Source organism: Manacus vitellinus, unplaced genomic scaffold, assembly GCF_001715985.3.
Source record: "Manacus vitellinus isolate BGI_N305 unplaced genomic scaffold, ASM171598v3 scaffold_9_pilon, whole genome shotgun sequence".
Taxonomy (NCBI): domain Eukaryota; kingdom Metazoa; phylum Chordata; class Aves; order Passeriformes; family Pipridae; genus Manacus; species Manacus vitellinus.
This window is the reverse complement of record NW_021940917.1, coordinates 13,774,861-13,788,983: the sequence shown is the minus strand read 5'-3', so window position 1 is coordinate 13,788,983 and position 14,123 is coordinate 13,774,861. Positions and strand designations below refer to the sequence as shown.

General features: G+C 42.0%; 1 protein-coding gene across 1 annotated transcript; it reads right to left on the bottom strand.

The window, feature by feature from the left end:
- Positions 1-5,206: 5,206 nt before the first annotated feature.
- LOC115308051 lies at positions 5,207-12,583 on the bottom strand (the record flags this gene model as incomplete). The annotated part of the gene is given in 4 exon segments (XM_029965451.1): positions 5,207-5,394; positions 5,397-5,672; positions 5,675-5,697; positions 12,408-12,583. Coding segments are annotated over 4 exon segments (663 nt in total), but the record flags the coding sequence as incomplete, so codon positions are not given.
- Between the last annotated feature and the right edge of the window lie 1,540 nt (positions 12,584-14,123).

The window sequence follows — 14,123 nt, the reverse complement described above, 5'->3', positions numbered from 1 at the left end:
GAAGCATCCAGTAAAGATCTCTTTTCTTTGGGACCTCTCTCTGCAAGGTTGTTGGACCTTAATAAAGTGCATGTGCTAATTCTTGCCCAGAAAGTCTCTAAATCCCACCTGAAATGTGAGAGATGCAATTATGTGTGACAGAAGCCTATGTTGCTTTTCACATTTAGCAGTGGTACTAAAGCCTTTTTTTTACAAGGAAGGCAACAAAGGCAAAAAAAAACCAAAACCAAACCAACAAAACCAGGCTGTTTTCAAAAAGAACTTTCAATTCAGTGAAAGCAAACTCCACCATGACTGCTGTTGGCAACTTTCTGGTGAACTTTGTGTTATGCAGGAACAACCAGGAAAGTCACCTCTTGAGTAGGCAGGATGTATGAGACAGAGACACAGCCCACTGCTTCCTACAACTGCAGCGTGATACACCTGAAAACTCATCTGCAATGGCAGGGATGCTGCTCAATTGTGTTGCTGGCAGTAGCAGGAAGTTGGGGATGCATACAGTGACAACTGCTTTAGCCATAGAAACCCTTCTCCTGCACACAACATATTCATTTCATCACAGAGATAAAAATAGAGGTACCATTGCTCAGTAGAAATAGGAAATATTATCAGATTTTGGGATATGCACAAAGTAGTAGAGATCTTTATTTTCTCTTCATTGTATTAATGATTTGAAGAAAGCTTATTATTTCATCCCAGTGAATAAATACTTTGTTTGCTAACAGATCAAAGGTGTTCCAGAGCATATTTCTCTCCATATTGTTTGAGAAATTGTGGTTTTAGACCACCTCCCTTCGTTGGCCATCTATCAGATGGACTTTTATGGCCATTTGGCAAAAATGCTGGGAAAAGCATGTAAAGTTTTCTACTACTGCCAAAATCCTACTCCATCCTATTAAGCGTGGATAACACATGAAAGTAAATGTTAATAAATGCAGTATGTGGGTGAATTAGGTATCCAAGTCTTTAGAAAGAATCCCCAACCCAAACAAAAGCCTATCTGAGAATTTTAGAGCTTTATCGGGTCTAAAAATTTTGAGCATGCCCAGAAAAGGGAACCTGCTATTTTCAGGACACAGTGGAAACAAAAGCTAGAAATCTAGTGGGGAAAAAAAAAAGCCAACAGAAAAACTTACATATCCTGTAATTTTCTTAGTATACTATCATAAGAAGTTGCCAACCAGTCTAACCATTCTGCCTGCATATAAATCACATAAATCACATGCTTGTTTCTGTGGCCTGGAAATGGTGTGTGGTGAAATCCTGCTGCTCCTAAATGTGAATGTTCACCTCTGCTAGTGGAACAACAGATCCCCCTCATTAAATAGTGAATTGCTGCTCAGGATGGGAAGAACCTCCTCCAAACGCAAGAAGCTCAGGGCGATACTAACGCAATGTTAGTATGGGCCACTGGAATGCCAGTTAAACTTTAACCTAATTTCTACCACAAAACCAATGGTTTTGAGTGGTCAAGGCAGGAGACCAGGGACAAAAACCTCCTATCAAGCGGTGCTGCTTAATGTATAGCTTTGGGATATTTCAGTCAATGTCTGCAGGTAGCTGGGTCAGCATCCTGTTGGCAGGGAGGGGAGGGCTGAATACCTCAGGTACAGCCTTAGCTGAATCTTTTGCCACAAACGGTTTGCCTGGCCCGAGGCAAGCTGAATCAGCCCCACAGCACCTTGCCTAAGGGCTCGCTGAAGGGAGCATTTCTGCTTGGGTCAGTTTTTTCTTTGAAGACCAGAGCTCATCTTCGAGGAAGACCCTGGGGTCTGTGTCTGCAAGGATGCCCAGTTGCAGCTGGGAGCCTAGGGACTGCTTTTGAGAAAGGAGTGAGGTTTCAGTCACACCTTTCTGCACAGTGTTTGCCAAGCCACGGGTGGTTTCCTGCACAGCAGCTGTTTTTATTGTACCTGCTTCCTTGAGTATCCACTCCTCTGGTTCAACACACAGGGACCTTTCCTTGCTGTTTCTGGCCTTTTGGATTTCATTCCAAGGACTAAGATACCGAAGTGTTAGGTAACTCAGAATATGACTCGAAATTAGGCTTAAACTAGTCAGTCTTGACTAACATGTCTGAAGTTGCTGAGCCACAATCTCCCATGTTCAGAAGCCTGGGTTTATGCAAGCATGGAGTAAGAACAAACTCTTTTCCTTCATCAGATTTTTCACTGAGTTTTTCACCGACATTGAATAAAACAGGAAAAGAGAACTCCATCTAACTCACCAGCAGGTGCCTGAAAAAATCCTGACAGCCTCTGCCTGCCCTTGTTTTTTCCCATCAGGTATGATATACAGAGGAAGATGGCTGAAGACAACATCAAGTAAATCTATGGAACATAGTCCAGTCCCAAAAATTAGAGCTATAGTTGCAGTTCTGCTTCTTGAATGAAAGAAGGTAGAAATTTGCTTCAGTAGTATTGGGAGTTCTCTTGAGATATTGATTTATTTCCTAATGTCATTTTCCTGTTGTCTCCAACTTGTTTTCTTAGTATTTTTCAGACTCTCATAAAGACAAATAAATGTCTTCTGTTTCACATTCACATAACACTGAAGCATTTGGCTGAGCACATAAAATACAGATATTTATTTACATTTTAAGTGAAGTTACAAATCTCAGAAGAGATAAGGTAGCTAAGGTGCCTCTTGACTATATTTTTCCATCCTCTCACACCCTGCCATCAGGGGTAGGAAATTGTTAAATTTAATGTAACTAGATCAGGACCACCTGAAGTTGACTTACTAAGCTTGATGTTACCAGAAGAGATTTTTACCTCTCCTTCTTCTATCCTCACCTTTGGAGAGGCCCTACTTTTCATTGCCCCTGCAAGCTTGGAAAAGTGAAGGTATTGCCCTTTGCATCAAGGATAAAAGTAAAAATCTTAAAAATGTGGTTTTAATCATGTTTCTGAAGGAGATTAACTTAATTTGTCCCAAATTCTCCCTGTGTCAGTGCTGGGAGAAATTCCAAGATATTGTAGTAAGTTATTGGCTCTTAACATAGGAGATGAGTCATTATACCATTCTGGCAGTGAATAAACTTAATCCTGGGAATTGCAGTTAACTGATCAAGGAAGGATTTTCTTTTTTAATGAAACTTTAAGTAGCCTGTTAGCACCATCAGCCTGTTTGTAAAAGCAGGTGACTACGGGTGGGGAGTGAAAAATAAAGTATAACAGGCATGTGGCATTTTCAAATCAGCTCCTCAAGCCCATTAATTTTAACTCTTGAACTTTGTAACATAGCTAACAGAAACCACATGGCTCTGACTCTCAATAATACTGCAAAAGGAAAAGAAGACGAGTGCAGTACAACTCTTCCAGTTGGAGAAGGTGATAATTCCTCATCCAATGGCTGTGGAAGCAACTGTATCCTGAATTGCCATTTGAAAACCTTAACTCAGTAGTCAGTGTGTGAAGTGGCAGGTTCTACAAAGCCGAGCATGATGTTCTCTGCACACACAAGTGGTCATTTCAGATCACCCTTCCCTCAGTTCTCCTCCCAGCCCATGTGAATAGTGTTGTCCCAGGCCTGCAGAACCCTTGTCTCATTCATCACAGAACTGGTTGAAATTGCCATCTCAGTCAGCTGCTCTTCGCTCAGGGAGAAGAAATTAAGCCCTTCAGAAGCACAGAGAGCCAGGGTGAAAATGGTTGTGTGAAGAAGATCATGTGATGGCTGGAGATGGGTGGGGAATGTTCAGATTAAATATTTGCCCTGGTTACTTGTTATGGGGCAGAAGAGGAAGTGTTGAGTCTTTTGAAATACAAGTTTCTAGTGGAAGTGATTGGAAATTTCTCATCAAAATCAGAAAGTGACATTCCTGTCAGACATTTCTGCTTTCACGACTAGAGGTCTCTTTGTTTTTCTGTGTACTTGGCGGGATGGTCTGCAGATGTTCACCCAGTGATCACAGCATAGGGAAGTTTGGTTTGTCTCCAGGTCAGAACTGGGGTGGCCAGAGACTGGGTCCAGAGCTACAAATTCTCATTGAATGATTGCTCTGGAAACTGGTATTCAGTGACAGAAATTTTCCTTTTCTGCTTCACTCTGAATGAAACTGAAGGAAGAGGAATTACCATTTAAAAATACCTTGTTTGACTGTGGGGGAAATATAGCTAGATTTTCAGGTTTTCAGGTTCTGAAGAGCATAGTCTTCCTTGTGGTAATCACCCTTAAGACCTTTCCTCAGATACATATTTAAAATTTATTGCAGTCAGTCAGTATACCTGCAATAAAGATAAGCACTGGAATTAAAATACCTATCAGCGTTATTATCTGATAAAACATTTCTCTGTTCAATAAACTGTGTTACAGTCACTTTTCTTTGTTTGTCAGCTGATTGCAGGCTGAGGAGAAAATGAGCAACAGGAGTGAGCTTGAATTGTGAGCTTTTGTTTTATTGCTTTAAATAAGCTCTGGTTGACTGTTGGAACCTTTCCTCTCCCCTTGAGTTACACAATGGACAGCGATCATTTCTGCATGTGAGCGTGGTGGTTAGCAGTACCCCCTACACTCAAGTGTCTGAAAGCTGGTGCTCATCTGCAGAGCTACAACAGGTAACTCTGCCAGGACGTGTAGGACCAGTCCTTTTGTTTGAGTTCCTCAAAGTGTAAGGCAAACACAGCGTGATTATCAATATCCAAACAGTAAGTTACAGCCACCCCTGCAGCAAGGAGGTGTTTACATTTCAGAAGGGCATTAAAAAAGTCATTTGGTTTACATCTGCAATGGGCTATTTCATGCATCATTTTTTGCTTTTTTCCTAAGATGAGAAGCTTCTCTTAAGAGTATTCTTAAGAATATTTGTGAACATTCATCTTTATTTTAAATGCCTTCTGCGAAACACGGCACTTGGCGTGGATTCAGGGAGGGTCCTCTATTTTTAGAGGCACTCACGGGATCATGTGTCACATATACGCTTCTGAGGTCATATGGAAGTGTTAAAATGCTCATACCTGGAAAAGGTCAAACTGCCAAATGATACTAACCAAATGATACTAACAGTTTTCTAAGCTGTTTTCTAAAGCCTGCTGACTCAGGTCCATGTTGGTGAAGGTGATGAGGAAGATGTGTCTCTCCTGAATCTCAATCATAAACAGAATCATAGAATCAGCTGGGTTGGAAGGGACCTTCGAAATCATCAAGTCCAACCCTTGATCCACTACCGCTGTGGTTACTAGGCCATGGCACTAAGTGCCACATCCACTCTCTTTTTAAAAATCTCCAGGGATGGAGAATCCACCACTTCCCTGGGCAGCCCATTCCAATGTCTGACCACCCTCTCTGTAAAGAAGTTCTTTCCAATATCTAACCTAAACCTTCCCTGGCACAACTTGAGACCGTTCCCTCTTGTCTTGCTGATGGTTGCCTGGGAAAAGAGACCAACCCCACCTGGCTACAGCCTCCTGTCAGGGAGTTGTAGAGAGTGTTGAGATCTCCCCTGAGCCTCCTCCTCTCCAGGCTGAACAACCCCAGCTCCCTCAGCCTCTCCTCACAGGGCTTATGCTCAAGTCCCTTCACCACCCTCATTCCTCTTCTCTGGACCTGCTCCAGCCCCTCAATGTCCTTCCTGAGCTGAGGGCCCAGAGCTGGACACAGCACTCCAGGGGTGGCCTCACCAGCGCTGAGTACAGGGGAAGAATCACTTTCCTGGACCTGTTGGCCACACTGTTCCTGATCCAGGCCAGGATGCCATTGGCCTTCTTGGTCACCTGGACACACTCTGGCTCATGTTCAGCTTCCTGTCAATCCAAACTCCCAGGTCCCTTCCTGCCTGGCTGCTCTCCAGCCACTCTGTCCTCAGCCTGTAGCACTGCAGGGGGTTGTTGTGGCCAAAGTGCAGGACCTGGCACTTGGCCTTGTTGAACCTCATCCTGTTGGATTTCATGTTTAAAGAAGCCATTTCAAGAGTGGCAGGAGGAGATGAGCAGACTGTGTAGCATTAGGAAGGAGGGGCAGGATCTCCACATTTTTTTTACACATCCTGCAGAGGCAAAAGCCCAAGCCACAGAGTACAAGAAGAAGTGGACAAAGTGCATTTTGGAGAGCCTTGGAATGGGACAGCCTGAAAACTTGTGCTTTGTGTCAGCAGCAGGCACACTCTCTCTTCATGCACAGGCCTGCAACAACCAAACAAAAGTCTGGGATACAGATGAGGAGGAAGTGTCACAGCTTTGTTCAATTTGTTTATTGACAACATGAATGACGTGATGAAGGGCAATCTTAGAAAGCTGGCAACAATATCAAACTGGGTGGAGCAACCAACGTGCTACAGAGGGACCTCAATCGTAGAGTCATAGGATGGTTTGGGTTGGAAGGGGCTTTAAGGATCACCCAGTTCCAGCCATCTACTGTGAGCAGGGACACCTTTAACTACACCAGAGTTGCATTCAGCCTGGTCTTGAACACTTCCAGGGATGGAGCATCCACAGCTTCCCTGTGCAACATGTTCAAGTGCTTTGCTGCCCTCACAGTAAAGAATTTCTTCCTGCAAAGGTCCAGAGAAGGGTCACTGTGATGATCAGGGCTGGAAAACAAGGCTTTCAAGGGCAAGTGGGGGACACTGGGCTGGTTCAGCCTGGGAAGGAGAAGGGGAAGGAGAGAACTCTTTCCTGACTGCAGCTCCCTTGAGGGAGGGAGCAGAGAAAATTGAGCCAAACACTTCACAGTGGTGAACAGCAACAGGATGAGATGCAGTGAATGTGACCTGGAACATGGGAAATCCCATTAGCCGTTGGGAAAAACCATGAGACAGGGTATGAAATCACTGACCTTGGAGAAACTAAAATTTGATTTGACAGTTCTCTGAGCAGTCTGATGTAACTGGACCTGCTTCCAGCAGTGAGATAAATTAATTCCGGAGGTCCTTTCCAATCGGGATTATTTTATGATTTCATGAAAATAATTTGGAATTAAAAATAGCTACATTTTAAAAGTAAATAATTGGCTTTCCTAGCTTTCTGTACACAAATTTGAATGTTTTTTAAAGTGCTTTTAAAAATCCAAATGTTACCATCCTGGTCTTGCATGTTGTCTCAATTATGCACATTTATAAAAGAAATTGGTGGGACATTTATTCTGTTGTACTGTTGTATATTTGTTATCATTATAGATTGCTAGATACACTGAAAAGTTTCCATTTAAGTTGGCATGCACTAGTGTCATTTTTATTATCATATTTAGACCATTAGCCATGTATCAGAATGTGACAGTGCAAGATGCTGCACAATTCAGGTCCAAAAAGACAGTTTATACCACAGGGAGCTTTTGGATTCAATAGAAAGAATGTTCTTATGCTCCTAAGAAGGTTTTTAAGTGGAGGGTTTTGTTTGTTTTGCTTTGTTTTTTTGGGTTCTTTTGTTTGGGGTTTTTTTGCACTGAATTTTAGGACAAATGAGCAAGAGGGAGAACTGATGTGAAAGCACACACAAAAAAAAGATATGTGAACTTCTATAAAAATACAAAGTTAGTTCTGAGAAACTTAGTTCATTGTGCATCTCCAGGAAATAAAAAAAAAAGTCCTTTATTTGTCTCAAAAATAAAGAGAAGTCATACAAGTAAAGAGTTTTGTTATCTGTGTGGTAGTGATTTAAACACAGTCACTGTTAAAATACTTCCTGTATCCCAAACTAAACTATAGATACAAAAGTTTAGCATTCTTGGAGGCAAGCCACAGCAAACTGTTGGGGACACTTCTCAAGTAAGGGAAGTCAGAAAGTAATTTTGAGAAGTTTCAGATTAAATTGGCTCATTAGATCATGAAAAACAATAATAGAGTGCAAAGTAGTGGAAGAAGCACTTCTATCGTAGTTAGTTCAAAAACAACTAAAACCAGGCATTATCTAAGTGGGTGAGCCTTTGACTTTTTCATGGACTGCATTTCAACAGACGTTAAGTTTTTTCTCAATGTACATTCTTACATATTTTCTCTAAAAAGAGGGAAGTCATGGAGGCTTTAAAATAAATATCCCTCCTTAAGCCTGACCATTGCTGCTTTTCACTCACTTTAAAGCATCTTTCCCCACTGCCTTTTAATTTTCATTCACCTAGAAGGCACAGGCAGTACTTACAAGATTTATTTTTTGCTGTTCTGTGTGCAGCCTGAGATTGCTTTGTACCACAGCCTTGTCCCACCCTCTCAGGTGAAGTGATTTAGCTTTCCAAAAACTGGTTCTTCTTCTTTCTGTAATTAGACTGTCTTGGTCGCAGAACACCAAGGGAGTGGATGTCTGACTCATCTTTTTCTTACAGCTGCAGTTGCAAGGCTCTGACGAAAAACAGATGCAGAAAACATGCCAGAATACTTAACAAACCAAGCTGATCTTCCCCCAAGATCCTTCCTTTACTGTCCAGTAACAGCATACTTGATTCTAAATTACAGTGTCTTTCACAAGGGACTTTTGCACATTACTGCTTTATTAGGACTGCTCTGGTTAGTTATTGACAGATCAGAAAGACTTGGGGAAAGAGATGTATGAGCAGAAAACAGTGAATTGCTCCTGTGCTCCTAGCTGGTTTTGTAGCTAAACAAGGACATTTCAAGTTTTCTCCCCCCCCCAAAATTCCTTTAAAAATCAAGGCTTATATTAGTCATTTAAATATCCCAAAGAAACACTGTCTGCTGTAAGTGGACAAACAGCCTTAATCCTCTTAACCTGACTGTCTATACGAGTCACAATTCAAGTAAAAGGAAATAACAGCTAGAAGGCTAGATTGTATTTGACATTGTGGATATGTGTGTGGCCATGGCAGATAATTCCTGCAATTTTTATAAAATTGCATATTGTTTGTAGGATCTAAGACAATTTAATGCAACTGTGTTTGCCATATAGGAGGTATACAAGAAGAAAAACATATTCCCACCTAACTTGAGTAGTAGAAATAAATTAAAAACTGAGCTGTCATCACACTGACTTCTCTATTTGTACATGAATATATTTACCATGTGCAGAAGGAACACTCATATTTCTCAATGGATTTATACTTTGCAGACATTTCTCTTGTCTTAGATGCCATATCAGGTCTTAGATGTCATAACTGCACTTAAAATATAGCTGAACTAATGGTTAGAGAACATCCAAGATGTGTGATTATGGTGCAATGGTGCATATGCATCTTTGTTCTTTGAAAACTCATTCTGTGGTTTATTTCTAGCTTTTTTTTATTTTGAATCTTTTTTTTTCCTAATTACAACCAAATGTAAAAAAATGTGAGGGTTTTTTTAAACATTTGCTCAGTATTTTTATAATCAAAGATGTTTAGTAGTATTCATCTCGGAAGATGCAACGAAGTTGCTCCAGACAAAATAGACAAGAATTCTGCAAACTTCTAAAGGAGAAAGAATGACTTGGACAAATATGATGCAGAGGATAATTACTTATTTCATGTTTGCTTGTACCCTTGAATGTACGCATGTGATTTCTGGTAAATTCCATTGTAGCTTTGCTGGGTACAGTAGCTTTTTAATGATAAGCTAGCTGAACTAAAGAACTGCTTTCAGCACAAAGTGCAAGGCCTCCAATGGAGCTAAATTTTTTCTTTCTGTAATGGGCTAGGAAGGATCTTATGTACTGTAGGCCAGGTCTTTCACTTGTCTGCAGCAACGCCTTCCAGCTGTCTGTGTTATGGGGAGCATAACCATAAAGCAATGTTTGCTCAGCCACTAGGAAGGAGATATTTTGTGTATTTGAATGGAGTCCAGATTTACAGTTCTATCCCTCTGCATCTGAGGAGGATGTTTGGGAATTGCACTGGGTCCAGACAAGCTGTTAATTAAGTTTGTTATTAAATGTTTTTTCTCGAATCAGTTACAATACTAATACTAGGAAATATCCATTAAAGCATACAGTTTTTAATTCCCTGCTCTCCACCCATTGCTTGATAGCATTGTGTCCCTGTCTGGCTAGACAGCATGAGTCAGCTCATTAAATTTCAGTGCAGAATTGCTGGGAGGGAAAACATTCCACTGAAAAATAATGGGATGCACTGAGTGAGGCACCATTTCATCTTTTTCCTTAAATTGTAAGTCTCTTCCTGAACGAGTGACCCTTATATGGCAAAAGTGTAGCCTGCTCTTCTGGCCCTGGGATGTTCTAAAGCATCATTTTAGGCATGTTTGGTATTAAAAGATACCAGGAAGATCAGACCATTTTCTCTTTAATCTCTAATAAATGATGAGTCTGAACACAGTGCATGTTTACTTCCTGCTCATTCTTGAAAGGGAGATAAAAAAATGGATTAACCAGACAGCCTGCTGTTCTAGCTGCTGCTGTTGTCTATAATACTTCCCTTTTACACAGTTGCTCAGTACCTGATGGAAAATTCCTATTGCATGCAATCAGAACGAGACTTTCAGTTGTATTATATACCTGTTCCACCAAATTCAATAACCAGATAACCAATTACAATCCCCTAAGTTGGTAGGGGCCTTTAACAAAATCCATTATCCACCAAATTCCATGAACTTGAAATTTATAAGAAGTGATTAGAATGTGACTTGTTTCTGGTCAAAGGTGGCTTTCCAGAGGTGTTACCATCCCACAAAGAGGAATTAATTAAACATGGATGACAGGCAGGAGAACATGATTTCTGACAGGACATTAGCAGTATAGGGAGTTGTGGGGTCTTCTCCTTCTCACCGTGTGTGATATCGCTTTCTGAAAACAGACTTTGCAAAGTCTCTGCAAGTCATAGTTTTCATTGGGTTTTTTTGAAAAAAGAATTAATTCTACTCCAAGGGAAATACAAAGGACCCACTGACTAGTGGAACAGGCAGTAGCACTTCTTGACTGGTGGGGATCTTTCAAAGGATTAACTTCAGAAGCTGCTCAGCTGGACTTTGTGTGTAAAGTTGGAAGTCTGTTTTCATCCAGAGATATGTGGGTGCCTTATATGAAAGACAACTCCTGTGAGCATGAAACAACAGAGAACATTTATTAAAGATGTGGGTTTATGGTGCACACGAGCACTAGTGTGACTTGGGGGGGTGTCACACTTGTCATCAGTGCTGTCTGAGAGTAAAGCTGTATGAAAAGCTCTGTTAGGTCTCCTCTGAACTGAAAACATCAAGTAACCAAATTCATCACATGACTTGATATTGATGAAAGTGTATTTAATCCAAGATGCTGCAAACAAGATTTTTCTTTGTTGTCTTCAGGCAATGGTATTTGTTGCCTCTTATTTAGACGTCATTGTTGTGTGTTATGTAGATATGTTATTTCTCTTAAGTTTTTCTGCTCAGGGAAGCCTAGATAACTCCACTACTCATACAAGTTAAGTTACAAGGCAGACACACACTGATCAAGCATCTTGAGGAAAGAGTTTTCTATCCTGTATCAAGTTTTGCAACTTAATTTTCCCCTCCCTCAAATACTTTAGGGTTGTCTGTGCAAAAGCAAAAACCCAACTCAGACCTGAAGGAGTGGCTTATCTTCAAAGAATCACAGAATGGATAAGATTGGAAGTCATCTGGTCCATCAGTCACAGTGGGTCATCTGGTCCAACCTTATATTAGAGCATGTTGGGCAGGATTTCATCCAGATGGTTCTTGGATATCTCCAGTGAGCTAAATTCCACAACCTCTCTGGGAAATTTGCTCCAGTGCACCATCACCCACACAGTAAAGAAGTTCTTCCTCATATTCAAGTGGAACTCACAGTGCATCAATTTCTCCCCATTGCCTCTTGTCCTGTTGCTTGGCATCACCAAGAAAAACCTGGGTCCATCCTCTTGACAGCCTCCCTTTGGATACTTGAAGGCATTGATGATGTCTCCTTTCAGTCATCTCTTGTCAAGACTGAACAGGCCCACCTCCCTCAGTCTTTCTTTGTAAGAGAGATGCTCTGGTGCCCTAATTAGCTTTGTAGTCCTCCACTGGATGCACTGTGGGAGCCCTATGTCTCTCTTGTATTGATGAGACCAAAATTAGACGCAGCACTCCAGATATGCCTCCCCAGGGCTGAATAAAGAGGCAGGATCACCTCCATCAACTTGCTGGCGGTGCTCTTCCTAATACAATCCAGGATTTGGCCTTCTTGGCTACAAGGGCATACTGCTTGTGTGGACAGCTTGTTGTCCACCAGGACATCCAGATCCTTCTCCACAGAGCTGCTCTCTAGCAGCTCAGCCCCACCTGGTGTGCTGGTGCGTGGGGTTATTCTTCCTCAGGTGCAGGACCCTGCATTTGCTGTTGTTGAATTTCAGACAGTTCCTCTCTGCCCGACTTTCCAACCTGTCAAAGTCTTTCTGAAAGGCTGCACAGCCCTCTGGGCTATTGGCCATTCCTCTCAGCTTTGTGTCGTCAGTGAACTTGCTGAGGAAGCATCTGCCCCTTCATCCAACTCATTGATGAATAAGTTAAAAAATATTGGGCCCAATATTGGCCCCTGAGAAGACACCACCAGTACCAGGCCACCACTTGGACCATCTGCAGTCTGCCATCCAGCCGGTTCTCAATCCACCTCTCTGTCAACTCATCCAGTCCACACTTCCTGCAGTTGTGTATGAGGGTGTTGTGAGAGTCAGTGTCAAAAGCCTTGATGAAGTCGTGGTAGACAATATCCATTGCTCTCCCCTTGTCCATCTAGGTAGTTGTTTCATCATAGAAGGTAGTCAGGTCGGTCAAACGTGATTTACCTTTATAGAATTCATGCTGACTACTCCTGATCACCTTCTTGTCATCCATGTGGATAGCAACGGCCTCCAGAATGAGGCGCCAGCTCTCCCAGCACTTGTGCTGCACCCCATCAGGGCCCACAGACCTGTAGATGTCAGGTTTGTCTAGGTGTTCTCTTACCCGACCCTCCTCGACCAAGGGAAGGTCTACCTTTCAACATTGCTTTATACCTGCCTCCTGGGTCAGAGATTCCTGAGGGCTGGTCTTGTCAGTGACGACTGAAGCTGAGAAAGTGTTCAGGAATTCTGCCTTCTCTGCATTCTTTGTTACCACGATCCCCCCTCCATTCAGTAGTGGGCCCACATTATCCTTGGTTTTCCTTTTGTTTTTGATGTATTTAAAGAAGCCCTTCTTGTTCTCCTTAAAATCCTTGGCCATTTTTAATTCCAGGTGGGCCTTAGCCTTCCTCATCTCATTTACTTACTCTGACAAGCTCTCTATATTCATTTCAAGTGGCCTGACCCTGCTTCTATCTTCTGTGTATTTCCTGCTTACACCTGAGTAATGAGAGGAGTTCTTTATTCATTCGTGTTGGTTTCTTGCCTCCTTTGCCCAATTTCTTGCTCATCAGGATGCATCATTCTTGAGCCTGAAGGAAGAGGTGGTATATGAATTTAAACAGGAATTTTCTGTGACCTTGCTTTCTCCAGTTGCCTGAAAACTCCCAATCTACCGTAAAATAAGTAACTAGTGGTGAAAGCATTTAAAAGTGGAAGGTAGAACCAGAAGACAAAGATTTTCAAGTTGTCATGGTTTCACCCCAGCTGGAAAGCAAACTCCATGCAGCCACTCGCTCACTTGCCCACCAGCAGAATCGGGGAGGGAATTGGAAGGGTTAAAGCCATAAAACTCGTGGGTTGAGATAAAGGCAGTTTAATAGGGAAAGGAAAAGCCACACACACAAGCAAAGAAAAAAAAGAATTAATTCACTGCTTCCCGTGGGCAGGCAGGTGTTCAGCCATCTCCAGGAGAGCAGAGCCTCTTCATGTGTGACGGTTACTTGGGAAGACAAATGCCATCACTCTGAATGTTCCCCCCTTCTTCCTTCTTCCCCCCATTTTATATATTGAACATGATGTCATATAGTGTGAAATTTGCCATTGGTCAATTGAGGTCACCCATCCCAGCTGTGTCTCCTCCCAGCTTCCCATGTACCCACAGCTTCCTCACCAGTGTGGCAGTACGAAAAGCAGGAAAGGTCTTGGCTCCACAAGAGCTGTGCTCAACAATAACAAAAACATCTCTATGTTATCAACCCTGTGTTCAGCACAAATTCAAAACACAGTCTCATACTAGACACTGTGAAGACAATTAACTCTACCCCAGCCAAAACTAGCACACAAGTGCATTTAGCATTACACCTGTTAGAACAACTGAAAAATACAAACAGCTATATGCACGTTCTGCCTAACTCTTTGTTTACTTTAAAGAAGTCCGTAGTTCATTT